This window comes from Oncorhynchus masou, unplaced genomic scaffold (genome assembly GCF_036934945.1).
Source record: "Oncorhynchus masou masou isolate Uvic2021 unplaced genomic scaffold, UVic_Omas_1.1 unplaced_scaffold_584, whole genome shotgun sequence".
NCBI classification, from domain to species: domain Eukaryota; kingdom Metazoa; phylum Chordata; class Actinopteri; order Salmoniformes; family Salmonidae; genus Oncorhynchus; species Oncorhynchus masou.
Window position 1 is genome coordinate 205,763 of NW_027012260.1, and position 27,945 is coordinate 233,707.

At 46.8% G+C, this 27,945-nt stretch overlaps 1 protein-coding gene across 1 annotated transcript in view; it reads right to left on the reverse strand.

The window, feature by feature from the left end:
* LOC135536252 (dynein axonemal heavy chain 6-like) overlaps nt 1–27,945 on the reverse strand; it is a 132,547-nt gene that overhangs the window by 27,099 nt on the left and 77,503 nt on the right. The window contains 17 exon segments of the mRNA XM_064962617.1: nt 1,469–1,487; nt 2,343–2,533; nt 3,216–3,403; nt 7,560–7,695; nt 11,030–11,123; nt 11,230–11,369; nt 11,940–12,119; nt 12,588–12,768; nt 12,894–12,961; nt 16,199–16,363; nt 16,538–16,663; nt 19,191–19,394; nt 22,339–22,535; nt 23,386–23,509; nt 23,702–23,860; nt 24,103–24,205; nt 26,994–27,229. Of these exon segments, the coding sequence (XP_064818689.1) occupies nt 1,469–1,487; nt 2,343–2,533; nt 3,216–3,403; nt 7,560–7,695; nt 11,030–11,123; nt 11,230–11,369; nt 11,940–12,119; nt 12,588–12,768; nt 12,894–12,961; nt 16,199–16,363; nt 16,538–16,663; nt 19,191–19,394; nt 22,339–22,535; nt 23,386–23,509; nt 23,702–23,860; nt 24,103–24,205; nt 26,994–27,229 (2,511 nt within the window).

A 27,945-nucleotide genomic window follows, 5' to 3' on the forward strand; every position in this document is an offset into this window, starting at 1 on the left:
GTGTGTGTGTGTAGGAGTGTCTGTGAGAGGAGGTGTGTGTTTACTGAGAGTGACCTGAGAGATGTGTGTGTGTGTGTGACAGTGTGTGTGACCTAGAGTGTAGACCTCACCCTGTGTAGTGGTGTGTGTTTAGGGTGTCTAGGGTGTGACCTCTGTGGGTCTTGAGACAGTGTTAATACTAACATCCAGGACACAGCCAGGTGGAGTGTCTAGAAGATAGTGTGGTCTGAGTCAGGGTTAGGACTGTGTGACCCTGACCTAGAGAGATAGACCTCACCCTGGAGAGAGAGACAGGGTTAACACTGAGAGACCCTGTAGAGAGATAGACCTCACCCTGGGAGAGAGACAGGGTTTACTGAGAGACCCTGACCTAGAGAGATAGACCTCACCCTGGAGAGAGACAGGGTTAATACTGAGAGACCCTGACCTAGAGAGATAGACCTCACCCTGGAGAGAGAGACAGGGTTAATACTGAGAGACCCTGACCTAGAGAGATAGACCTCACCCTTAGAGACAGGGTTAATACTGAGAGACCCTGACCTAGAGAGATAGACCTCACCCTGAGAGAGTCTTGATACTGTTCCTCCCTGACCTAACACCCAGGACACAGCCAGGTGACCTAGAGAGATCCAGTTTCACCCTGGAGAGCTTCCAGAGTTAATACTGAGAGACCCTGACCTAGAGAGATAGACCTCACCCTGGAGAGAGAGACAGGGTTAACACTGAGAGACCCTGACCTAGAGAGATAGACCTCACCCTGGAGAGAGAGACAGGGTTAATACTGAGAGACCCTGACCTAGAGAGATAGACCTCACCCTGGAGAGAGAGACAGGGTTAATACTGAGAGACCCTGACCTAGAGAGATAGACCTCACCCTGGAGAGAGAGACAGGGTTAATACTGAGAGACCCTGACCTAGAGAGATAGACCTCACCCTGGAGAGAGAGACAGGGTTAATACTGAGAGACCCTGACCTAGAGAGATAGACCTCACCCTGGAGAGAGAGACAGGGTTAATACTGAGAGACCCTGACCTAGAGAGATAGACCTCACCCTGGAGAGAGAGACAGGGTTAATACTGAGAGACCCTGACCTAGAGAGATAGACCTCACCCTGGAGAGAGAGACAGGGTTAATACTGAGAGACCCTGACCTAGAGAGATAGACCTCACCCTGGAGAGAGAGACTCACCCTGAGAGAGAGACACCCTGGTTAATACTGAGAGACCCTGACCTAGAGAGATAGACCTCACCCTGAGAGAGAGACATGGTTAATACTGAGAGACCCTGACCTAGAGAGATAGACCTCACCCTGGAGAGAGAGACATGGTTAATACTGAGAGACCCTGACCTAGAGAGATAGACCTCACCCTGGAGAGAGAGACAGGGGGTTAATACTGAGAGACCCTGACCTAGAGAGATAGACCTCACCCTGGAGAGAGAGACAGGGTTAATACTGAGAGACCCTGACCTAGAGAGATAGACCTCACCCTGGAGAGAGAGACAGGGTTAATACTGAGAGACAGAGTTAATACTGAGAGACAGATGATTAATACTGAGAGACAGAGTTAATACTGAGAGACAGAGTTAATACTGAGAGACAGATGATTAATACTGAGAGACAGAGTTAATACTGAGAGACAGAGTTAATACTGAGAGACAGATGATTAATACTGAGAGACAGAGTTAATACTGAGAGACAGAGTTAATACTGAGAGACAGAGTTAATACTGAGAGACAGAGTTAATACTGAGAGACAGAGTTAATACTGAGAGACAGAGTTAATACTGAGAGACAGATGATTAATACTGAGAGACAGAGTTAATACTGAGAGACAGAGTTAATACTGAGAGACAGAGTTAATACTGAGAGACAGAGTTAATACTGAGAGACAGAGTTAATACTGAGAGACAGAGTTAATACTGAGAGACAGAGGATTCATACTGAGAGACAGAGTTAATACTGAGAGACAGAGTTAATACTGAGAGACAGAGAGTTAATACTGAGAGACAGAGTTAATACTGAGAGACAGAGTTAATACTGAGAGACAGAGTTAATACTGAGAGACAGAGTTAATACTGAGAGACAGAGAGGACCCTGACCTAGAGTGAGATTTTTATTTACTTATTTTTCATTGACCCTTTATTTAACTAGGCAAGTCAGTTAAGAACACATTCTTATTTACAATGACGGCCTCCACCAGCCAGACCTGGACACATGTTAATACTGAGATACAGGGGACGGACATAGAGAGGGGAACAGTCTCAGGGAGGGGGACAGGGGTACCCAACTACCCCTCCCTCCCTCCCCCTTCTCCTCCATCCTCCCGCTGTCCCACCCCCTCACCTGTCCAGGTATCCCCTCTCCTTGGCGAAGCGTTGGAAGGCTCCCATGGGGTCTGATCCGGTACTGAGGATGAAGACCAGGGGGGTGGAGGGAGACATGTCACTGTAGAGAGTGGCCAGGTCAACAGGAGGGTTCTCTACAAACTGTTTCCCCAGGCTCACGATCACAAACTCTGTCACCGCAAACACCACCTAGAGGGAGGGAGGGAGAGAAAGTCGATTCCCTCTGGCGACCTACTCTGATTCCAGAGTACTCTCCTCTGAGTGTTTCAGAGAGCAGAATAACTGAATTTACAAACGTTCAACACCAGCTGAATATGGCCGCTGTCAGCAAACGTTGGCAAAAAAACATCATTAAAATGTTGCCAGCAGCACAGTTACAGTCACCAACACTCAGGATAACATGAAAACAGCCTAACCAGCTCTGCTAGCTCAAGGAAAATGGTCAGAGTGAGGTGTTCTCTCATTATAAATCTGGAAGTAGCTAGCCAGCTAGCAAACGTTAGCCAGTTAGCTTGGGTGGTTGACGATAGTTGTGAGGTCAGAACGCTCGGCTCAAACCTAGTCCTCGCGCCAGAGCGTCCAGTATGCGCTCTGAACGCTCCGAGAGCCAAACGCTCTGGTTTTACCAACGCACAATCTGACAACGCTCAGAGCACACTCTGGCACTCCAGATTGAATTTAAGAACACACTCTAAATAAAACGGATGGATGAACATAACTGCAAATATCGCTGTGTGGCCTGAAGGGCAACTTCTATCAAATATGACCATTGATATACAACATACAATGAGAGAGATGCCAAGAAAACTGGCAGCCCTTTCACCATCACAAGCAGACACACACACACACACACACCAACAACCCCCACTACCTTCTCCTCCATGAAGCTCTTGATGAGCACCAGTTTCTGGAAGGCCCCCAGTCTCTGATCCCAGTGACCCCTGACCCCGTCTGCCTTTTCCTTCTCTTCTTCAGACATCTCCTCTGAGTAGGGAGGCAGCTGGGAGTCAGACACGTAGCCCTGCCAGTTCTCTGGGTTGAAACACACTTCCAGACGACCTGGGAACACACACTCCAATATTCATCTACTTCTGGAGCAAGGCAGAAGAGTGTGTGTTCCCATTGACATCATTAGCATTGACATTGACATCATTAGCAGATTACAAGGTAGTGGTAATCTCTAGGTTATTTTAGCTGTGTTACTACCCTACCTAGTGGTAATCTCTAGGTTATTTTAGCTGTGTTACTACTCTACCTAGTGGTAATCTCTAGGTTATTTTAGCTGTGTGTTACTACTCTACCTAGTGGTAATCTCTAGGTTATTTTAGCTGTGTTACTACTCTACCTAGTGGTAATCTCTAGGTTATTTTAGCTGTGTGTTACTACTCTACCTAGTGGTAATCTCTATGTTATTTTAGCTGTGTTACAACTCTACCTAGTGGTAATCTCTAGGTTATTTTAGTTGTGTTACTACTCTACCTAGTGGTAATCTCTATGTTATTTTAGCTGTGTTACTACTCTACCTAGTGGTAATCTCTAGGTTATTTTAGTTGTGTTACTACTCTACCTAGTGGTAATCTCTATGTTATTTTAGCTGTGTTACAACTCTACCTAGTGGTAATCTCTAGGTTATTTTAGCTGTGTTACTACTCTACCTAGTGGTAATCTCTAGGTTATTTTAGCTGTGTGTTACTACTCTACCTAGTGGTAATCTCTAGGTTATTTTAGCTATGTTAATACTCTACCTAGTGGTAATATCTAGGTTATTTTAGCTGTGTTACTACTCTACCTAGTGGTAATCTCTAGGTTATTTTAGTTGTGTTACTACTCTACCTAGTGGTAATCTCTATGTTATTTTAGCTGTGTTACTACTCTACCTAGTGGTAATCTCTAGGTTATTTTAGTTGTGTGTTACAACTCTACCTAGTGGTAATATCTAGGTTATTTTAGCTGTGTGTTACAACTACTCTACCTAGTGGTAATATCTAGGTTATTTTAGCTGTGTTACAACTCTACCTAGTGGTAATCTCTAGGTTATTTTAGCTGTGTTACTACTCTACCTAATGGTAATATCTAGGTTATTTTAGCTGTGTTACAACTCTACCTAGTGGTAATCTCTAGGTTATTTTAGCTGTGTTACTACTCTACCTAGTGGTAATCTCTAGGTTATTTTAGCTGTGTTACTACTCTACCTAGTGGTAATCTCTAGGTTATTTTAGCTGTGTTACAACTCTACCTAGAGGTAATCTCTAGGTTATTTTAGCTGTGTTACTACTCTACCTAGTAGTAATCTCTAGGTTATTTTAGCTGTGTTACTACTCTACCTAGTGGTAATCTCTAGGTTATTTTAGCTGTGTTACTACTCTACCTAGTGGTAATCTCTAGGTTATTTTAGCTGTGTTACTACTCTACCTAGTGGTAATCTCTAGGTTATTTTAGCTGTGTGTTACAACTCTACCTAGTGGTAATATCTAGGTTATTTTAGCTGTGTGTTACAACTCTACCTAGTGGTAATATCTAGGTTATTTTAGCTGTGTTACAACTCTACCTAGTGGTAATCTCTAGGTTATTTTAGCTGTGTTACTACTCTACCTAGTGGTAATATCTAGGTTATTTTAGCTGTGTTACAACTCTACCTAGTGGTAATCTCTAGGTTATTTTAGCTGTGTTACTACTCTACCTAGTGGTAATCTCTAGGTTATTTTAGCTGTGTTACTACTTACCTAGTGGTAATCTCTAGGTTATTTTAGCTGTGTTACTACTCTACCTAGTGGTAATCTCTAGGTTATTTTAGCTGTGTTACTACTCTACCTAGTAGTAATCTCTGGTTATTTTAGCTGTGTTACTACTCTACCTAGTGGTAATCTTAGGTTATTTTAGCTGTGTTACTACTCTACCTAGTGGTAATCTCTAGGTTATTTTAGCTGTGTGTTACTACTCTACCTAGTGGTAATCTCTAGGTTATTTTAGCTATGTTAATACTCTACCTAGTGGTAATATCTAGGTTATTTTAGCTGTGTTACTACTCTACCTAGTGGTAATCTCTAGGTTATTTTAGTTGTGTTACTACTCTACCTAGTGGTAATCTCTATGTTATTTTAGCTGTGTTACTACTCTACCTAGTGGTAATCTCTAGGTTATTTTAGTTGTGTGTTACAACTCTACCTAGTGGTAATATCTAGGTTATTTTAGCTGTGTGTTACAACTCTACCTAGTGGTAATATCTAGGTTATTTTAGCTGTGTTACAACTCTACCTAGTGGTAATCTCTAGGTTATTTTAGCTGTGTTACTACTCTACCTAGTGGTAATATCTAGGTTATTTTAGCTGTGTTACAACTCTACCTAGTGGTAATCTCTAGGTTATTTTAGCTGTGTTACTACTCTACCTAGTGGTAATCTCTAGGTTATTTTAGCTGTGTTACTACTCTACCTAGTGGTAATCTCTAGGTTATTTTAGCTGTGTTACAACTCTACCTAGAGGTAATCTCTAGGTTATTTTAGCTGTGTTAATACTCTACCTAGTGGTAATCTCTAGGTTATTTTAGCTGTGTTACTACTCTACCTAGTGGTAATCTCTAGGTTATTTTAGCTGTGTTACTACTCTACCTAGTGGTAATCTCTAGGTTATTTTAGCTGTGTTACTACTCTACCTAGTGGTAATCTCTAGGTTATTTTAGCTGTGTGTTACAACTCTACCTAGTGGTAATATCTAGGTTATTTTAGCTGTGTGTTACAACTCTACCTAGTGGTAATATCTAGGTTATTTTAGCTGTGTTACAACTCTACCTAGTGGTAATCTCTAGGTTATTTTAGCTGTGTTACTACTCTACCTAGTGGTAATATCTAGGTTATTTTAGCTGTGTTACAACTCTACCTAGTGGTAATCTCTAGGTTATTTTAGCTGTGTTACTACTCTACCTAGTGGTAATCTCTAGGTTATTTTAGCTGTGTTACTACTCTACCTAGTGGTAATCTCTAGGTTATTTTAGCTGTGTTACTACTCTACCTAGTGGTAATCTCTAGGTTATTTTAGCTGTGTTACTACTCTACCTAGTGGTAATCTCTAGGTTATTTTAGCTGTGTTACTACTCTACCTAGTGGTAATCTCTAGGTTATTTTAGGTTATTTTAGCTGTGTTACTACTCTACCTAGTGGTAATCTCTAGGTTATTTTAGCTGTGTTACTACTCTACCTAGTGGTAATCTCTAGGTTATTTTAGCTGTGTTACTACTCTACCTAGTGGTAATCTCTAGGTTATTTTAGTTGTGTTACAACTCTACCTAGTGGTAATCTCTAGGTTATTTTAGCTGTGTTAATACTCTACCTAGTGGTAATCTCTACTTTATTTCAGGTGTGTTACAACTCTACCTAGTGGTAATCTCTAGGTTATTTTAGTTGTGTTACTACTCTACCTAGTGGTAATCTCTAGGTTATTTTAGCTGTGTTACAACTCTACCTAGTGGTAATCTCTAGGTTATTTTAGATGTGTTACTACTCTACCTAGTGGTAATCTCTAGGTTATTTTAGCTGTGTTACAACTCTACCTAGTGGTAATCTCTAGGTTATTTTAGCTTTGTTACTACTCTACCTAGTGGTAATCTCTAGGTTATTTTAGCTGTGTTACTACTCTACCTAGTGGTAATCTCTAGGTTATTTTAGCTGTGTTACTACTCTACCTAGTGGTAATCTCTAGGTTATTTTAGCTGTGTTGCTACTCTACCTAGTGGTAATCTCTAGGTTATTTTAGTTGTGTTACAACTCTACCTAGTGGTAATCTCTAGGTTATTTTATCTGTGTTAATACTCTACCTAGTGGTAATCTCTACTTTATTTCAGGTGTGTTACAACTCTACCTAGTGGTAATCTCTAGGTTATTTTAGCTGTGTTAATACTCTACCTAGTGGTAATCTCTAGGTTATTTTAGTTGTGTTACTACTCTACCTAGTGGTAATCTCTAGGTTATTTTAGTTGTGTTACTACTCTACCTAGTGGTAATCTCTAGGTTATTTTAGCTGTGTTACTACTCTACCTAGTGGTAATCTCTAGGTTATTTTAGCTGTGTTACTACTCTACCTAGTGGTAATCTCTAGGTTATTTTAGCTGTGTGTTACAACTCTAACTAGTGGTAATCTCTAGGTTATTTTAGCTGTGTTACTACTCTACCTAGTTTTATAGAGATGGGTGTCTAGGTTATTTGAGCTGTGTGTTACTCTACCTAGTTTTATAGAGATGGGTGTGGCGGTGATCTCTCTCTTGATGCCGTTGAAGCAGGGCAGCGTGTCCTCCAGCTCACAGCATGTCTGCCAGGTAAACTCTGACAGCCATGGCACCTCAGGCCTCTCTGGATGATCCTGGTGGGGGAGAGGGAGGGAGAGACAGCCAGGGGGAGGGAGGAGAGAGACAGGGGGAGGGAGGGAGAGAGACAGCCAGGGGGAGGGAGGGGAGAGACAGGGGGGGAGGAGGGAGGGAGGAGAGGGGAGAGAGACAGGGGGGAGGGAGAGAGACAGGGGGAGGGAGAGAGACAGGGGGGAGGGAGGGAGAGAGAGACAGCCAGGGAGGGAGGGAGGGAGAGAGAGAGACAGGGGAGAGGGAGGGAGAGAGAGACAGGGGGAGGGAGGGAGAGAGAGACAGCCAGGGGGAGGGAGGGAGAGACAGCGAGGGGGATGGAGGGAGAGAGACAGCCATGGGGGAGAGAGAGAGACAGCCATGGGGAGGGAGGGAGAGAGACAGCCATGGGGAGGGAGGGAGAGAGACAGCCATGGGGAGGTAGGGAGAGAGAAGGAGTGGTGCGGCAAAGTAAAAGTTGGCAGGGTGTTGGAGATAGAGAGAGGGAGGAGAGGGATGGAGGAAGGTAGAGGAGAGGAGAAAGGGAGAGGGGACAAAAGATAAGAGAAGTGCAGTGGACAGAGAAGTGAATGGATAGATAGAGAGGGGGTGTGGAGAGGAGACAGAAGAGAAGGGGAGGACAAGGGGACATTGGGTATTACGTGGAGAACCGAGGTGATGGATGGAGAGAAGATGAGGTGGGGGGTGGAGAGGAGACAGAAGAGGAGGGGAGGACAAGGGGACATTGGGTATTACGTGGAGAACCGAGGTGATGGATGGAGAGAAGATGAGGTGGGGGGTGGAGAGGAGACAGAAGAGGAGGGGAGGACAAGGGGACATTGGGTATTACGTGGAGAACCGAGGTGATGGATGGAGAGAAGATGAGGTGGGGGGTGGAGAGGAGACAGAAGAGGAGGGGAGGACAAGGGGACATTGGGTATTACGTGGAGAACCGAGGTGATGGATGGAGAGAAGATGAGGTGGGGGTGGAGAGGAGACAGAAGAGGAGGGGAGGACAAGGGGACATTGGGTATTACGTGGAGAACCGAGGCGATGGAGAGAAGATGAGGTGGGGGGTGGAGAGGAGACAGAAGAGGAGGGGAGGACAAGGGGACATTGGGTATTACGTGGAGAACCGAGGCGATGGAGAGAAGATGAGGTGGGGGGTGGAGAGGAGACAGAAGAGGAGGGGAGGACAAGGGGACATTGGGTATTACGTGGAGAACCGAGGTGATGGAGAGAAGATGAGGTGGGGGTGGAGAGGAGACAGAAGAGGAGGGGAGGACAAGGGGACATTGGGTATTACGTGGAGAACCGAGGTGATGGATGGAGAGAAGATGAGGTGGGGGTGGAGAGGAGACAGAAGAGGAGGGGAGGACAAGGGGACATTGGGTATTACGTGGAGAACCGAGGTGATGGAGAGAAGATGAGGTGGGGGGTGGAGAGGAGACAGAAGAGGAGGGGAGGACAAGGGGACATTGGGTATTACGTGGAGAACCGAGGTGATGGAGAGAAGATGAGGTGGGGGGTGGAGAGGAGACAGAAGAGGAGGGAGGACAAGGGGACATTGGGTATTACGTGGAGAACCGAGGTGATGGATGGAGAGAAGATGAGGTGGGGGGTGGAGAGGAGACAGAAGAGGAGGGGAGGACAAGGGGACATTGGGTATTACGTGGAGAACCGAGGTGATGGAGAGAAGATGAGGTGGGGGGTGGAGAGGAGACAGAAGAGGAGGGGAGGACAAGGGGACATTGGGTATTACGTGGAGAACCGAGGTGATGGATGGAGAGAAGATGAGGTGGGGGGTGGAGAGGAGACAGAAGAGGAGGGGAGGACAAGGGGACATTGGGTATTACGTGGAGAACCGAGGTGATGGATGGAGAGAAGATGAGGTGGGGGGTGGAGAGGAGATAAGCAGGGGAGGACGGAGGATCAGGACATCATTTTAATGAGAATGGCCCCCCAATGGTTTAGGGTCCCAGTTTCAGACAAAGCGGCCATCTTTCCCCTGCTTAAATAACGACATATAGAGACAGACTAAACCGGCCATTAGATATAGAGTCATTGAATAACACATTCAGCAATCCACTCTTGTCAGAACTCTTCAAAAAACCCTGCTCTCGAGAAAGATTATGAAGTCTGTGTCCCAACACACTGTTCTCAGGCTAGTTTAGTGTATGGCACACCTTATGATGAGAGTTAGAATTGCGGAGGGTTAGCTGATCCTAGATCTGTGTCTCTGGAGAGACTACACACAGACCCATGGGGACATCAGTATTCTACACACAGTCACAGGTTAGAGGGGACTCTCTCTCCTGCAGAGAGGGAAAGAGGCTGACAAGCCCTCTGGTATACAGACACTCTTCACGAGGAGATCTAAAATGATGCATTCCTAATGGGCTGAGTAAAGACTGCTGAGGGATAGAAGACGTGGGAATCATCGTCTGGCTCAAGACATATCTTCATGTTCGGGAGAGATTCCAGACAGCCCTGTTATAGACCAGCGGCAATTGACAGACTATCAACATTTATGTTGTGATGCATATTACAACAAACCTGAGCCCTCTTTCTGGTTTGGGTTTGAACAGTAATATGATTGAATAAAGGGCTTGAAATATAAACTCTATGATTGGTAAAGGGCTTGAAATATAAACTCTATGATTGGTAAAGGGCTTGAAATATAAACTCTATGATTGGTAAAGGGCTTGAAATATAAACTCTATGATTGGTAAAGGGCTTGAAATATAAACTCTATGATTGGTAAAGGGCTTGAAATATAAACTCTATGATTGGTAAAGGGCTTGAAATATAAACTCTATGATTGGTAAAGGGCTTGAAATATAAACTCTATGATTGGTAAAGGTCTGAAATATAAACTCTATGATTGGTAAAGGGCTTGAAATATAAACTCTATGATTGGTAAAGGGCTGAAATATAAACTCTATGATTGGTAAAGGGCTTGAAATATAAACTCTATGATTGGTAAAGGGCTTGAAATATAAACTCTATGATTGGTAAAGGGCTTGAAATATAAACTCTATGATTGGTAAAGGTCTTGAAATATAAACTCTATGATTGGTAAAGGGCTTGAAATATAAACTCTATGATTGGTAAAGGGCTTGAAATATAAACTCTATGATTGGTAAAGGGCTTGAAATATAAACTCTATGATTGGTAAAGGTCTGAAATATAAACTCTATGATTGGTAAAGGGCTTGAAATTCTTCCTGTGATTTGCTAAGAGCTCACATATCTATCCTTTTTGACTGGCTTAGAGTGGACACTAGTTGCCTTTAATTGGCTGACAGTGGACGATAGTCCCATTTGATTGGCTGACGGGCCCGTCAATCAACCTGACTACCTTGTCAAGGGGGGGCGCTCCTCGCAGGAAGTGCTGCCACTCCACGTCAGTGACCTCCCCATGCTGGCGCATGATGTCCACACAAAGCATGAAGCTGTAATAACAAAATATGAAGCATCCTCATCATCACCGTGAATATATTTGTAGAGCCCATTTGATACCCAGAATGCAGCTCAAAGAAAAGGTCAAACCCCCTTTACCTGTAGATGGTCTTGTGCTGCTCAAACAGGCCGCGGGATACGTTGGTGTAACTGGTGAGCAGAGTCTGGTCCAGGAGGATCTGCAGGCGCTCTTCCAGAACACTGCTCTTCTCTGATATCTCTATGGTGATGTTAAAGAGCTACAGGGGAGGGGGGTCAGGGAGAGCAGGGGAGAGGGAGGAAGGTGGGGAAGAGGTGATCAGGGAGAGCAGGGGAGAAGGAGGGAGGAAGATGGGTCAGAGAGAGCAGGTGAGAGGGAGGGGGAGGGAGGAGAAGATCAGGGGAGAGAGAGGGGGAGGGAGAGGGAGGAAGGTGGGGAGGAGTTGATCAGGGGAGAGAGAGGGGGAGGGAGAGGGAGGAAGGTGGGGAGGAGATGGGGAAGAGGTGATCAGGGGAGAGAGAGGGGGGGAGGCAGGAGATGGGGAAGAGGTGATCAGGGGAGAGAGAGAGGTGGGAGGGATGTGATGGGGAAGAGGTGATCAGGGGAGAGAGAGAGGTGGGAGGGATGTGATGGGGAAGAGGTGATCAGGGGAGAGAGAGGGAGGGAGGGGGAGATTGGGGAGACGTGAAGATGAGAAAGTCAACTCCAGAGGGAAAAAGCCCCACAGTGAATGTTGCTGATACACTATGACTCAAAGGGAAAAACAACATTGCTGATTTATGAAGGTCAGAGAACCAATCATTCTCGACCACAGTGACAGAAAGGTCACCTGCTTGAAGTACTTGAGGGAGAACTGGTACATGGGGTCTATCTCAGAGAGGCTGGCGATGACAAAGTACATGACGGAGCCTCGTGTGGCCACGGGCCGGTAGCGCTCCCTGGCCGCGTTGATCATCAGCTCTGTCGCCTCCGCCTCCTCCAAACGATGCTTAATGGCCTCTGACGTCACCTGGAGAGGGAGAGAGGGAGGGAGGGGGAGAGAGAGAGAGGGAGAGAGAGAGAGAGAGGGAGAGAGTGAGAGAGAGAGTGAGAGAGTGAGAGGGAGAGAGGGATAGAGAGAGAGGGAGAGAGAGAGAGGGAGAGAGAGAGAGAGAGAGAGAGAGGGAGAGAGAGAGAGAGAGAGAGAGGGAGAGGGAGTGAGAGAGGGAGAGAGACAGTGAGAGAGTGAGATGGGGGGAGAGAGAGAGAGGAGAGAGAGAGGGAGAGAGTGAGAAAGAAAGAACAAAAGAAAGAACGAAAGAAAGAAAGAAAGAAAGAAAGAAAGAGAGAAAGAAAGAGAGAAAGGGAAACCGACACGACATCTGAGGGACAGGAAGAACACAAACTCGGCCTACAGAAAGATGGTTAGAAAGTCGATCACACCTGAGAGTTCAACAATCCTACTGTGTACGCCCATGACCCCACGGTGACCCCTGACCTTTGACTCCTGCAGGGTCTGCACCAGCTCCTCGTTGTCCAGGATGTTTCCCTTGGAGTTGAAGAGCAGTTTGAGGATGCGGTCCTCGATGGCCTTCAGCTGGTTGCGGTCGGCGTTGATCCTCACAATCAGCTGGTTCCTCTGTTCCTCCAGGTCAGGACGCTCCAGACGAACCACGTCACTGTGAGGGGAGAGAGAGAAGGAACGCAAGTCAACCACTCGCTCATACCACAAGAAAACCACAGAGTCTGAACCCCTTTAATGAGGAGAGTGAGAGTCAGCGGGGAGAAGAGTTGTGTTGTCTACCTGAGAAGCTGGTCCTCCAGACCAGACTTGGTCACGGTGAAGTTGATGATGGTCACTTTGATACACACCTAGAAAACAGGGGGGTGAACTCCACACATCAACAACCAATCAAATCAGACCAACTACTAATCATAACACACTAACCAGTATGAGCTTCAGCAAACGCCCACTTCAATTATTAATGAACCCTGGCAGTTGTCTCTGTGTGTTAGACTATCTATCTGTGACAGCTGTGTCCAGACTGTAAGCTGTGTGTTAGAGTGTATATCTGTGACAGCTGTGTCTAGACTGTAAGCTGTGTGTTAGACTATCTATCCGTGACAGCTGTGTCCAGACTGTAAGCTGTGTGTTAGACTATCTATCTGTGACAGCTGTGTCCAGACTGTAAGCTGTGTGTTAGACTATCTATCCGTGACAGCTGTGTCTAGACTGTAAGCTGTGTGTTAGACTATCTATCTGTGACAGCTGTGTCTAGACTGTAAGCTGTGTGTTAGACTATCTATCTGTGACAGCTGTGTCCAGACTGTAAGCTGTGTGTTAGACTATCTATCCGTGACAGCTGTGTCCAGGCTGTAAGCTGTGTGTTAGAGTGTATATCTGTGACAGCTGTGTCCAGACTGTAAGCTGTGTGTTAGAGTGTATATCTGTGACAGCTGTGTCCAGACTGTAAGCTGTGTGTTAGACTATCTATCTGTGACAGCTGTGTCCAGGCTGTAAGCTGTGTGTTAGAGTGTATATCTGTGACAGCTGTGTCCAGACTGTAAGCTGTGTGTTAGAGTGTATATCTGTGACAGCTGTGTCCAGACTGTAAGCTGTGTGTTAGACTATCTATCCGTGACAGCTGTGTCCAGACTGTGTGTTTAAAGGGAGGTGACAGACATGTCTATTCACGTCCCTTCTGTCTGACTGATTGCTGGGCCCGGGGAATAGATCTGAGACTAGCACCAGCCCTGTGTTGTGGGACTGAAGAGTGCTGGAGCAGGCTGACAGGGCCTTCAAATGGCAGCAGGCGCCGCGCCCGTAGGCTGGGTGAACTCAGGGGCATGGCTGTCTGGCAGGTGGGCAAGGCTCTTCACAGCAACCACCCATCATCATGACCTGTGCCAGGCTGACAGCTCCCTGTGTGAGCCAACTGTTTACAGTGTTCCTAGTGCCAACGTTTGGCATGGAGAGAGAGGGGGCAGGGTGTGTGTGTGAGCGTCTAATGTCTAATGTGAGCGTCTAATGTCTAATGTTCAACTGTTCTGCCTGTGATTATTATTATTTGACCATGTTGGTCATTTATGAACATTTGAACATCTTGGCCATGTTCTGTTATAATCTCCACCCGGCACAGCCAGAAGAGGACTGGCCACCCCTCATAGCCTGGTTCCTCTCCACCCGGCACAGCCAGAAGAGGACTGGCCACCCCTCATAGCCTGGTTCCTCTCCACCCGGCACAGCCAGAAGAGGACTGGCCACCCCACATAGCCTGGTTCCTCTCTAGGTTTCTTCCTAGGTTTTGGCCTTTCTAGGGAGTTTTTCCTAGCCACCGTGCTTCTACACCTGCATTGCTTGGCTGTTTGGGGTTTTAGGCTGGGTTTCTGTACAGCACATCAGCTGATGTACGAAGGGCTATATAAATACATGTGATTTAATGTGGTTATTTTATGTGTTTTTGTGTGGGTGAGAAACAGGTGAGAACCAGACACTTCACTAGCCTACAGTTATTCTAAACATGTATGGATTCCTTTCAATTGGTCCGCATTGGTTTTGACAAACTAAAAAGGAAATACCAATTAAATTGCTCTGGGGTGAAATGACAGGGCCATTGATTGTAGAGCTGTTCATTTAGACTGTGGATAAACCAGATGGACATTGAAATTGCAATAAAAGCCATCTGGTATTGATGCAAAGCAAACATGACCCAGGCCATATTAATATAGACTGAGATGGACTGCATTCCAAAACGACCCAGGCCATATTAATATAGACTGAGATGGACTGCATTCCAGAACGACCCAGGCCATATTAATATAGACTGAGATGGACTGCATTCCAGAACGACCCAGGCCATATTAATATAGACTGAGATGGACTGCATTCCAGAACGACCCAGGCCATATTAATATAGACTGAGATGGACTGCATTCCAGAACGACCCAGGCCATATTAATATAGACTGAGATGGACTGCATTCCAGAACGACCCAGGCCATATTAATATAGACTGAGATGGACTGCATTCCAGAACGACCCAGGCCATATTAATATAGACTGAGATGGACTGCATTCCAGAACGACCCAGGCCATATTAATATAGACTGAGATGGACTGCATTCCAGAACGACCCAGGCCATATTAATATAGACTGAGATGGACTGCATTCCAGAACGACCCAGGCCATATTAATATAGACTGAGATGGACTGCATTCCAGAACGACCCAGGCCATATTAATATAGACTGAGATGGACTGCATTCCAAAACGACCCAGGCCATATTAATATAGACTGAGATGGACTGCATTCCAAAACGACCCAGGCCATATTAATATAGACTGAGATGGACTGCATTCCAGAACGACCCAGGCCATATTAATATAGACTGAGATGGACTGCATTCCAGAACGACCCAGGCCATATTAATATAGACTGAGATGGACTGCATTCCAGAACGACCCAGGCCATATTAATATAGACTGAGATGGACTGCATTCCAGAACAACCCAGGCCATATTAATATAGACTGAGATGGACTGCATTCCAGAACGACCCAGGCCATATTAATATAGACTGAGATGGACTGCATTCCAGAACGACCCAGGCCATATTAATATAGACTGAGATGGACTGCATTCCAGAACGACCCAGGCCATATTAATATAGACTGAGATGGACTGCATTCCAGAACGACCCAGGCCATATTAATATAGACTGAGATGGACTGCATTCCAGAACGACCCAGGCCATATTAATATAGACTGAGATGGACTGCATTCCGGAACGACCCAGGCCATATTAATATAGACTGAGATGGACTGCATTCCAGAACGACCCAGGCCATATTAATATAGACTGAGATGGACTGCATTCCAGAACGACCCAGGCCATATTAATATAGACTGAGATGGACTGCATTCCAGAACGACCCAGGCCATATTAATATAGACTGAGATGGACTGCATTCCAGAACGACCCAGGCCATATTAATATAGACTGAGATGGACTGCATTCCAGACTGCCTGGGAGAATAAATCCCCAGCCAGTCAGGTTTTCTACCGGTGTCTGGCTGAAGGCAGGTGCTAATTTCCGGTTGTTTGACCCACCTCAGGCAGGTAGTGTGGGTTGGCCATCTTGGTGGTCATGTAGAACCTGAATTTCTTGTTGTAGTCAATGTCGGAGTCTCCGAGGCGGATGAGGGTGCGGCCGCCCGCCACAAACGTCTGCTTCAGCAGGATGGGCTCCAGAGCCGGGTCCACAGTCTCCTTCAGCTACTCACACACACCCAGGACACAAAATGGACTGGTCAGTTTTACCATTCCTGTTCCAAGTCAACTCACCCAGGTCTCTTTGCTAACTCTAGACCCAACATGGAGGTCTGAACTGTCCCCCGAGACTAATCTCCATGGTGAATCGTGACCTACAATGGCTGCCATAGTACTGACCTCCTCCAGCAGTACGGGCATGCCCATGCGGATGGCGTTCTCCAGGGTTCGCAGGAAACCAGAGTCGGTCAGCTTGATCACCTTCAGACCGTTCTTGGTCTCCTTGGAACGGATCCAACGGTTGGCCTGGAAACGGACCGGACACGGTTGTATAAAGCATTTCAAACGAGGGATTATTTGTTTAGTTTCAGGTCGGTTGTGATTGTGTAGCGACGTCATGCCAACGCCACAAGGGACAGAACTTCCATATTGTCCCTTTAAAGTATTCGAGTGACCACCATTGAGGGGTCATGTCATTTCCTCTCATACCAGAAAGTCACTATGTTGTCCATGACACAGGTGTCAAACTCAAGACACGAAGGACCAAGTGTCTGCAGGTTTTCGCTCCTCCCTTGTACTTGACTGGTGAGTTAAGGTCACTAATGAATAAGGAACTCCACACACCTGGTTGTTTCGGTCTTAATTAAAAGGAAACAACTGAAACCAGACACCAGGCATCAGGCACCAGACACCAGACACCAGGCACCAGACACCTGACACCAGACACCTGACACCAGACACCAGGCACCAGACACCAGACACCTGACACCAGGCACCAGACACCAGGCAACAGGCACCTGACACCAGACACCTGACAGCAGGCACCTGACACCTGACACCAGACCACAGGCACCAGACACCTGACACCTGACACCAGGCACCTGACACCAGACCACAGGCACCAGACACCAGGCACCAGACACCTGACACCAGGCACCAGACACCAGGCACCAGACACCAGGCACCAGACACCAGGCACCTGACACCAGACACCAGACACCTGACATTTGAGGCACCAGACACCAGGGTTTGTGCACCAGGCACCTGACACCAGGCACCAGGCACCAGACACCAGACACCTGACACCAGGCACCAGACACCTGACACCTGACACCAGACACCAGACACCAGGCACCAGGCACCAGACACCAGGCACCAGACACCAGACCTGACACCAGACACCAGCACCAGGCACCAGACACCAGGCACCAGACACCAGGCACCAGGCACCAGCCACCAGGCACCAGACACCAGGCACCAGACACCAGGCACCAGACACCAGGCACCAGACACCAGGCACCAGACACCAGGCACCAGACACCAGACACCTGACACCTGACACCAGACACTAGACACCAGGCACCAGACACCAGGCACCAGGCACCAGACACCAGGCACCAGGCCCTCCACGGAATGAGTTGGACACCTCTGGTGATTCATCAACCCGGCAGGTCAGAATCACTCTCATTGACATGAATGAAAACTGACAAACATAAATGCACTACATTTGAGTCAGTGGACAGACAAGCCGTGTGTGTGTGTGAGTCTATTTGTGTGCGTTTGAGACGGTCTGCGCCAGGCCGAACTGGGAATGGGTGTCAGGGTTTGTTGCTAGGCTGTCAGCAAGCCTCCCTGCCTGCTCAACTCCCTGCCTCTCCCCATCTCCATCGTCGGCCTGTGCACGGCAGACAGAGACCAGTCAACAGACCGCTCCCTGGGGCAGAGGCCCAAAGAAAGAGAGGAGAAGGAGAAAGAAACAAAAGATGACAGGAAGCAGCATAAGAGGTGTCAGGGGACTGGAGCTGGGAAGAGTCAAACTACAGAGTGGCCAAGCGCATGGAGTGTGGGTTTGTTCCAGGCTGGGGTCTGTGAATGGGTGTGTGTGTGATTACAACACAGAGAGAGTGGGAATAGTTGTTCCAGGCTGGGGTCTGGGAAGGGCTGTTGTCTCAGTGGTGATAAGGGAATAGTGTTAGTAATAGAATAGTCAGGGCTGTTGTCTCCTGTTGTTGCCTTGTTCCAGGTTGGGGTTGGGGAATGGGAGTCAGGGTTTGTTCCAGGCTGGGGTCTGGGAATGGGAGTCAGGGTTTGTTCCAGGCTGGGGTCTGGGTCTGGGAGTCAGGGTTTGTTCCAGAATGGGGTCTGGGAATGGGAGTCAGGGTTTGTTCCAGGCTGGGGTCTGGGAATGGGAGTCAGGGTTTGTTCCAGGCTGGGGTCTGGGAATGGGAGTCAGGGTTTGTTCCAGGCTGGGGTCTGGGAATGGGAGTCAGGGTTTGTTCCAGGCTGGGGTCTGGGAATGGGAGTCAGGGTTTGTTCCAGGCTGGGGTCTGGGAATGGGAGTCAGGGTTTGTTCCAGGTTGGGGTTGGGGAATGGGAGTCAGGGTTTGTTCCAGGCTGGGGTCTGGGAATGGGAGTCAGGGTTTGTTCCAGACTGGGGTCTGGGAATGGGAGTCAGGGTTTGTTCCAGACTGGGGTCTGGGAATGGGAGTCAGGGTTTGAGCCACAACACATTACAACACAACTGTTCTTTTAGCAGATGTAGCCACAGAAAAATAACTCTGGTCATCATAGCCAATACAAGAATAGAGAAAATTACAACTAGAAATACAACTTGACAAGTAGCTTATTACAAAGTATAAGATGAATAAATATTTGCAACACCATCACATATAAAGGTACCTGTGATTAAAAGATGTTATAGAATCTAAATAGAGTATTTAAGTACGACTGAATCCAAAAGAGATGAAAAGTGTGGTAATACAAATACTTCTGAATGGTTGATTGGTTGAATGATTTAAGACAAAAACCACTGATTTGCTGTCAGCTGGGTCACCTGATCCTGAGGGTCGATCATGAGTGGCCAGCGGCGTCCACGGGTAACCAGGATTCCATTCTCAGTGGAAACGGTGTCCCGGGGCAACCCCTCGGCATTCCACAGGCGGATCTCATAGGGGTCGCCCAGGATGTTGATGAGGCTGAAGCTGGCACTGATGGGGATGCCCAACTCCTGGCATCGCACAATCCACTGGTCTATCAGCTACACAGACACACACACACACGCACAGCCACACACACACGCACAGCCACACACACAGCCACACACACACACACACACGCACAGCCACACACACACGCACACGCACAGCCACACGCACAGCCACACACACACACACACACACGCACAGCCACACACACACACACGCACAGCACACACACACACACACACACACACACACACACAGCCACACAGCCACACAGCCACACAGCCACACAGCCACACACACATACATTATATTATTATATTCAGGATGAATGAACATTCCCAAGTCATCTGACTCCATAACCATCTGCTATAACAGAGACAGTGGTAGTATTGACAGACAGTGATAGTATTGACAGACAGTACATAGACAGTGGTAGTATTGACAGACAGTACATAGACAGTGGTAGTATTGACAGACATTACAGAGACAGTGGTAGTATTGACAGACAGTACATAGACAGTGGTAGTATTGACAGACAGTACATAGACAGTGGTAGTATTGACAGACAGTACATAGACAGTGGTAGTATTGACAGACAGTACATAGACAGTGGTAGTATTGACAGACAGTACAGAGACAGTGGTAGTATTGACAGACAGTACATAGACAGTGGTAGTATTGACAGACAGTACATAGACAGTGGTAGTATTGACAGAGAGTACACAGACAGTGGTAGTATTGACAGACAGTACATAGACAGTGGTAGTATTGTCAGACAGTACATAGACAGTGGTAGTATTGACAGACAGTACATAGACAGTGGTAGTATTGACAGACAGTACATAGACAGTGGTAGTATTGACAGACAGTACATAGACAGTGGTAGTATTGACAGACAGTACATAGACAGTGGTAGTATTGACAGACATTACAGAGACAGTGGTAGTATTGTCAGACAGTACATAGACAGTGGTAGTATTGACAGACAGTACATAGACAGTGGTAGTATTGACAGACAGTACAGAGACAGTGGTAGTATTGACAGACAGTACATAGACAGTGGTAGTATTGACAGACAGTACATAGACAGTGGTAGTATTGACAGACAGTACAGAGACAGTGGTAGTATTGACAGACAGTACATAGACAGTGGTAGTATTGACAGACAGTACATAGACAGTGGTAGTATTGACAGACAGTACATAGACAGTGGTAGTATTGACAGACAGTACAGAGACAGTGGTAGTATTGACAGACAGTACATAGACAGTGGTAGTATTGACAGACAGTACATAGACAGTGGTAGTATTGACAGACAGTACATAGACAGTGGTAGTATTGACAGACAGTACATAGACAGTGGTAGTATTGACAGACAGTACAGAGACAGTGGTAGTATTGACAGACAGTACAGAGACAGTGGTAGTATTGACAGACAGTACATAGACAGTGGTAGTATTGACAGACAGTACATAGACAGTGGTAGTATTGACAGACAGTACAGAGACAGTGGTAGTATTGACAGAGAGTACAGAGACAGTGGTGGTATTGACAGACAGTACATAGACAGTGGTAGTATTGACAGACAGTACAGACACAGTGGTAGTATTGACAGACAGTACAGAGACAGTGGTAGTATTGACAGACAGTACATAGACAGTGGTAGTATTGACAGACAGTACATAGACAGTGGTAGTATTGACAGACAGTACATAGACAGTGGTAGTATTGACAGACAGTACATAGACAGTGGTAGTATTGACAGACAGTACATAGACAGTGGTAGTATTGACAGACAGTACATAGACAGTGGTAGTATTGACAGACAGTACAGAGACAGTGGTAGTATTGACAGACAGTACAGAGACAGTGGTAGTATTGACAGACAGTACATAGACAGTGGTAGTATTGACAGACAGTACATAGACAGTGGTAGTATTGACAGACAGTACATAGACAGTGGTAGTATTGACAGACAGTACAGAGACAGTGGTAGTATTGACAGACAGTACATAGACAGTGGTAGTATTGACAGACAGTACAGAGACAGTGGTAGTATTGACAGAGAGTACATAGACAGTGGTAGTATTGACAGACAGTACATAGACAGTGGTAGTATTGACAGACAGTACATAGACAGTGGTAGTATTGACAGACAGTACATAGACAGTGGTAGTATTGACAGACAGTACATAGACAGTGGTAGTATTGACAGACAGTACATAGACAGTGGTAGTATTGACAGACAGTACATAGACAGTGGTAGTATTGACAGACAGTACATAGACAGTGGTAGTATTGACAGACAGTACATAGACAGTGGTAGTATTGACAGACAGTACATAGACAGTGGTAGTATTGACAGACAGTACATAGACAGTGGTAGTATTGACAGACAGTACATAGACAGTGGTAGTATTGACAGACAGTACATAGACAGTGGTAGTATTGACAGACAGTACATAGACAGTGGTATTATTGACAGACAGTACATAGACAGTGGTAGTATTGTCAGACAGTACATAGACAGTGGTAGTATTGTCAGACAGTACATAGACAGTGGTAGTATTGACAGACACCACATAGACAGTGGTAATATTGACAGACAGCCAGACAGACCCAGTGGGTTGAGGTGAGTGAGAGCCATTAGGCCAGAGTGCCAGTGTGGGCAGGGAGGTTGACACATGGTCTGCCTCTCCGTCTGGTCCGAGGGAGAGAGGTGGGCACACAGACATGGCTAGAAAAGGCAAGCTTCACTGGGTTTGGTTCCAATAGTGTACAGAGAACAGACAGCAATGTTTACACGCAGGGTGCAGAAGTAGAGTGAAAGTATATAACAGACCGTAAGAACTGTGTATAAAGCTGCATCTCTACAGAGGCCATACATACCAGGTGTCTCCAGTGCAAGGCGAAGGCTATGTAGTTTAGAATGTTTATAATGCAACACACTGCGGTAGGTTACAGTGAGAGCTAGCGGGCTGTATATAAAGGATGTACCAGTTGTCTATAGTGCATTGTGAAGGCTCCGTAGTACGCCACGCAGGCTGCAGCGATGAAGACGTTCCCCACCACGTTATGGATCTCCTGTTCAAACAGTTCGATGCTCTCCTGCCAGCGAACCTGCTCATCCCCCAGAGCTGCTGTCAGCTTCCCTGCACGGCCCAGCCTCGCCTCGGTCAGAGCCATGGTCTTAGCTGGGGGTGAAAGGCAGGGAGAGGGGAAGGAAAGTGAGGGAGAGGATGGGAGGGAGAGAGTTCATGTAGCAGACACCACACAGAAGAGATTACAGTAGATTAGTCCTGACATGTTCCTGGAACTTTGGTTTGTCTTTGAAAACATTGTGGGGATTTTAAGTGCCAACATGATGGAAATCAACCTCCTCTCTAACTCTTACCCAGATCCTCCTCTCTAACTCTTACCCAGACCCTCCTCTCTAACTCTTACCCAGACCCTCCTCTCTAACTCTTACCCAGACCCTCCTCTCTAACTCTTACCCAGACCCTCCTCTCTAACTCTTACCCAGAACCTCCTCTCTAACTCTTACCCAGACCCTCCTGTCTAACTCTTACCCAGACCCTCCTCTCTAACTCTTACCCAGACCCTCCTGTCTAACTCTTACCCAGACCCTCCTGTCTAACTCTTACCCAGACCCTCCTGTCTAACTCCTCCCCAGACCCTCCTCTCTAACTCTTACCCAGACCCTCCTCTCTAACTCTTACCCAGACCCTCCTCTCTAACTCTTACCCAGACCCTCCTCTCTAACTCTTACCCAGACCCTCCTCTCTAACTCTTACCCAGACCCTCCTCTCTAACTCTTACCCAGACCCTCCTCTCTAACTCTTACCCAGACCCTCCTCTCTAACTCTTACCCAGACCCTCCTCTCTAACTCTTACCCAGACCCTCCTCTCTAACTCTTACCCAGACCCTCCTCTCTAACTCTTACCCAGACCCTCCTCTCTAACTCTTACCCAGACCCTCCTCTCTAACTCTTACCCAGACCCTCCTCTCTAACTCTTACCCAGACCCTCCTCTCTAACTCTTACCCAAACCCTCCTTCTCTGCGATGCTCTGGTCAAACTGGTCCTGGAGGATCTTAATCTTGTTCTGTACTTCCTGTAGCTGGGCCTGCTTCTCCTTCAGGGTTGCCATGGTAGCGTTCAGCTCCGTCTGCAGCCAGAAGGGTGGGATATAAAAACAAATACCTAATACTGTACTTTAGTAAAGAACTTCTGACACAGAACTTCCTGTTGACATTTTCTCTTCCAATAGGAACCAGTGGGCGGATGGCGTGTGTGCGTGCGCGTGTGTGTGTGTGTGTGTGTGTGTGTGTGTGTGTGTGTGTGTGTGTGTGCCACTGACCTGTGCGGCGGCCAGTCTTTCTTTCTTGGGTCCGACCTCCTTGAGGACTCTGGAGTAGAGGTCCATGGCCCGGACCCACATACACATGGACTTGCAGGCCTTGGACACCTTTTCCACCTTCTCAGGAACAAAGTCCGGGTTGTTCACGTACTTCTGAAGCTGAAAAAAACATCAACAATTAAAATCATCATTATTTAGTTTGTGTTCCAAACCGCACCCTATACAGCGTACTACTGTTGACCAGAGCCCTACCAGAGCCCTATATTGTGCACTACTTTTGACCAGAGTGAGGGGGGTTCTGCAAATGCAGCGAAAGAAATACAAACAAATAATGAAGCCAATACAGGAAGACATGAATAGAAGATGATCAAAAAACAACAATGTCCAAAAGAGTTAGTGACCTTCTGGAGAATCTGGGGCTTAATGTTTTCCTTGTCATATTCCATCAGCTTCCTGAGGAAGTAGGAGTCACCCAACACCTGCTTGGCACTGGACCAGTCTGGTCTGGAGAGGTGGGGGGAGGGTGGGGGGAGAGAGAGAGAGGGAGACAAAGTTGAAGTAAAGAGAGAGAGAGATACAGTGTGTGTGTGTGTGTGTGTGTGTGTGTGTGTGTGTGTGTGTGTGTGTGTGGTGTGTGTGTGCGTGCGTGCGTGCGCGTACGTGTGTGATACAGCTGGAGTCATGCTATCTAACAGGCCTGCTATGAGTACAGACAGGAAGCAGCAGAGAAAACACCAGCCACAGATCCAGATGACATATTATTCTATCAGACAGACAGAGACAAGAGGACATGATGAGTCCTCAATCTCTTCTTGTCAAGCAGAGCAGTAGCAGAGTAGTGACTGACCTCAGCCAGTCTCCCATACTGGACCCTGCAGCTACCTTCTGTCTATGGGTCAATGACAACATATTCCCTGTAGGGTTTGTATGCAGGGATGGTCATGTATCTAGCCCAGTAGCCCGAGGCTAGAACTGATCAGCTTGTAGAAAATGTACCCAACTAGCCCATTGGCTAGATACATTTTGTCTTTTTAAATAATGCATGGCCTCGATTTCACAAGTTCCATCCCAGTGTGTCTGCATTGGGAGTCACTGGTACATTCGTATCAGTTGTTGCTACGTTAGTGATCCATCCACTGGCAGCCTCATATGGCATTAAGTTCAACAATAATATGCTATTAGCTAATACATTAGTTAACCCTTCATGGACTGACTTGTTGCAGAGACAATGATTACGTTATCAATCTGTATCCAAGCATCGTCAGCTGACTGACATGCAGCTGGGATACTATCTCCCAAGAGAATACTGGTCAGTTATCGTCCCAGCTGTGTATATACCCCCTCAAACAGACACCACGACGGCCCACAAGGAACTTCACAGGACTCTATGTAAACCATATATCCTGAGGCTGCATTTATTGTAGCTGGGGATTTGAACAAAGCAAATTTGAGAACAAGGCTACCTAAATTCTGTCAGCATATTGATTGCAGCACTTACACTCGATCACTGCTAACTTCCGTGATGCATACAAGGCCCTCCCTCATCCTCCCTTCGGCAAATCCGACCACGACTCCATCTTGCTCCTACCGTCTTATAGGCAGAAACTGAAAGAGGGTGTACCCATGACTGGAACCATTCAACGCTGGTCTGACCAATCGGAATCCACGCTTCAAGATTGTTTTGATCAGGCGGACTGGGAAATGTTCCGGGCAGCCTCAGAGAACAACATCGGTCTATATGCTGACTCGGTGAGTGAGTTTATAAGGAAGTGCATTGGAGATGTTGTAACCAGAAGCCGTGGATGGATCGCGCAAAACTGAAAGAGCAAACTACCACATTTAACCATGGAAAGAGGACTGGGAATATGGCCGAATATAAACTGTAGTTATTCCCTCCGCAAGGCAATCAAACAAGTGAAATGTCGGTATAGGGACAAAGTGGAGTCACAATTCAACAGCTCAGATACAAGACGTATGTGGCAGGGTCTATAGACAATCACGGATGACAAAAAGAAAATCAGCCACGTCACGGACACTGACACTGTCAGCTTTGAGGATAATACAGTGCCACCGACACGGCCCACTAACAAGGAATTGGGTCCTGTACTTTCTGACGGGCCGCCCCCAGGTGGTGAAGGTAGGAAACAACATCTCCACTTTGCTGACCCTCAACACTGGTGCCTCCCTATCCACATCGAAGGGAGAGCAGTGGAGAAGGTGGAAAGTTCCTGGGCGTACACATCACAGACCAACTGAAATGGTCCACCCACATAGACAGTGTGGTGAAGGCACAGCAGCACCTCTTCAACCTCAAGAGGCTGAAGAAATGTGGCTTGTCACTTAATACCCTGACAAACTTCTACAGATGCACAATCGAGAGCATCCTGTCGGGCTGTATCACCGCCTGGTACGGCAACTGCTCCGCCCACAACCGTAAGGCTCTCCAGAGGGTTGTGAGGTCTGCACAACGCATCACCGGGGGTAAACTACCTGCCCTCCAGGACACCTACACCACCCGATGTTACATGAAGGCCATAAAGATCATCAAGGACAACAACCACCCGAGCCACTGCCTGTTCACCCCGCTATCATCCAGAAGGCGAGGTCAGTACAGGTGCATCAAAGCTGGGAACGAGAGACTGAAAAACAGCTTCTATCTCAAGGCCATCAGACTGTTAAACAGTCATCACTAACTCAGAGAGGCTACTGCCAACATAGAGGCTCAAATCACAGGCCACTTTAATAAATTGATCACTAGCCACTTTATACAATGACACTGTAATAATGTTACCATGTCTTACATTACTCATCTCATACGTATCGACTGTATCTTATATCATCTTTTGCACCTTGCCTGTGTCACTCGGCCATCGCTCATCCATATATTTATATGTACATATTCTTATTCATTCCTTTACACTTGTGTGTATAAGGTAGTGGTTGTGGAATTGTTAGATTACTCATTGGTTATTACTGCATTGTCGGAACTAGAAGCACAAGCATTTCGCTACACTCGCATTAACATCTGTTAACCATGTGACCGATAAACATTTATTAGATTTTTGATCAAAGATGCATCAACCATAATGTTGTCAATATGTGATTTAAGTGTCGTTAGCGGACTGACATGCATCAATCACAACGTTGTCAATCCGTTATCTAAGTGTTGTTAGTGGACTGACATGCATCAATCACAACGTTGTCAATCCGTTATCTAAGTGTTGTTAGTGGACTGACATGCATCAATCACAACGTTGTCAATCCGTTATCTAAGTGTTGTTAGTGGACTGACTTGCTGCCCAGCAGGATGCAGACGGCCTCCATGACAGTCATGACCATGTCAGGTGGTTTGGTGAAGACCCTGATCTCTGAGATGTCTGCCTTGTCCAGTGAGTCCAGGGCCTTGTTGGCACCTTCCAGAGCCGGCAGAGCCTCGTCTAGATCCCTCTGGGCGTCTGCTGCTATGGCCTGGGTGTCCTCAGCCTTCACCTTGGCCAGGGCCTCATCCTCCTTCACCACTTTACGCACCTGGGGACACAGACACACACACACACACACACAGAGACAGACAGACACAAAGACAGACACACACAGACAGACAGACAGACAGACAGACAGACAGACAGACAGACAGACAGACAGACAGACAGACAAACAGACAGACACAAAGACAGACACACACAGACAGAGACACACAGACAGAGACACATAGACACACACACAGACAGAGAGACAGACACACACAGACAGACAGACAGACAGACAGACAGACAGACAGACACATAGACACACAGACAGACAGACAGACAGACACAAAGACAGACACACACAGACAGACAGACACATAGACACACACACACAGACACACAGAGACACACAGAGACAGACAGACAGAGAGACAGACAGACAGACAAAGACAGACAGACAGACAGACAGACAGTCAGACAGACAGACACATAGACACACACACACAGACAGACAGACAGACACAGACAGACAGACAGACAGACAGACACATAGACACACAGACAGACAGACACAAAGACAGACACACACAGACAGACAGACACAGACACACACACAGACACACAGAGACACACAGAGACAGACAGACAGACAAAGACAGACAGACAGACAGACAGACAGACAGACAGACAGACAGACAGTCAGACAGACAGACACACAGACACAGACAGACAGACAGACAGACAGACAGACAGACAGACAGACAGACACACACAGAC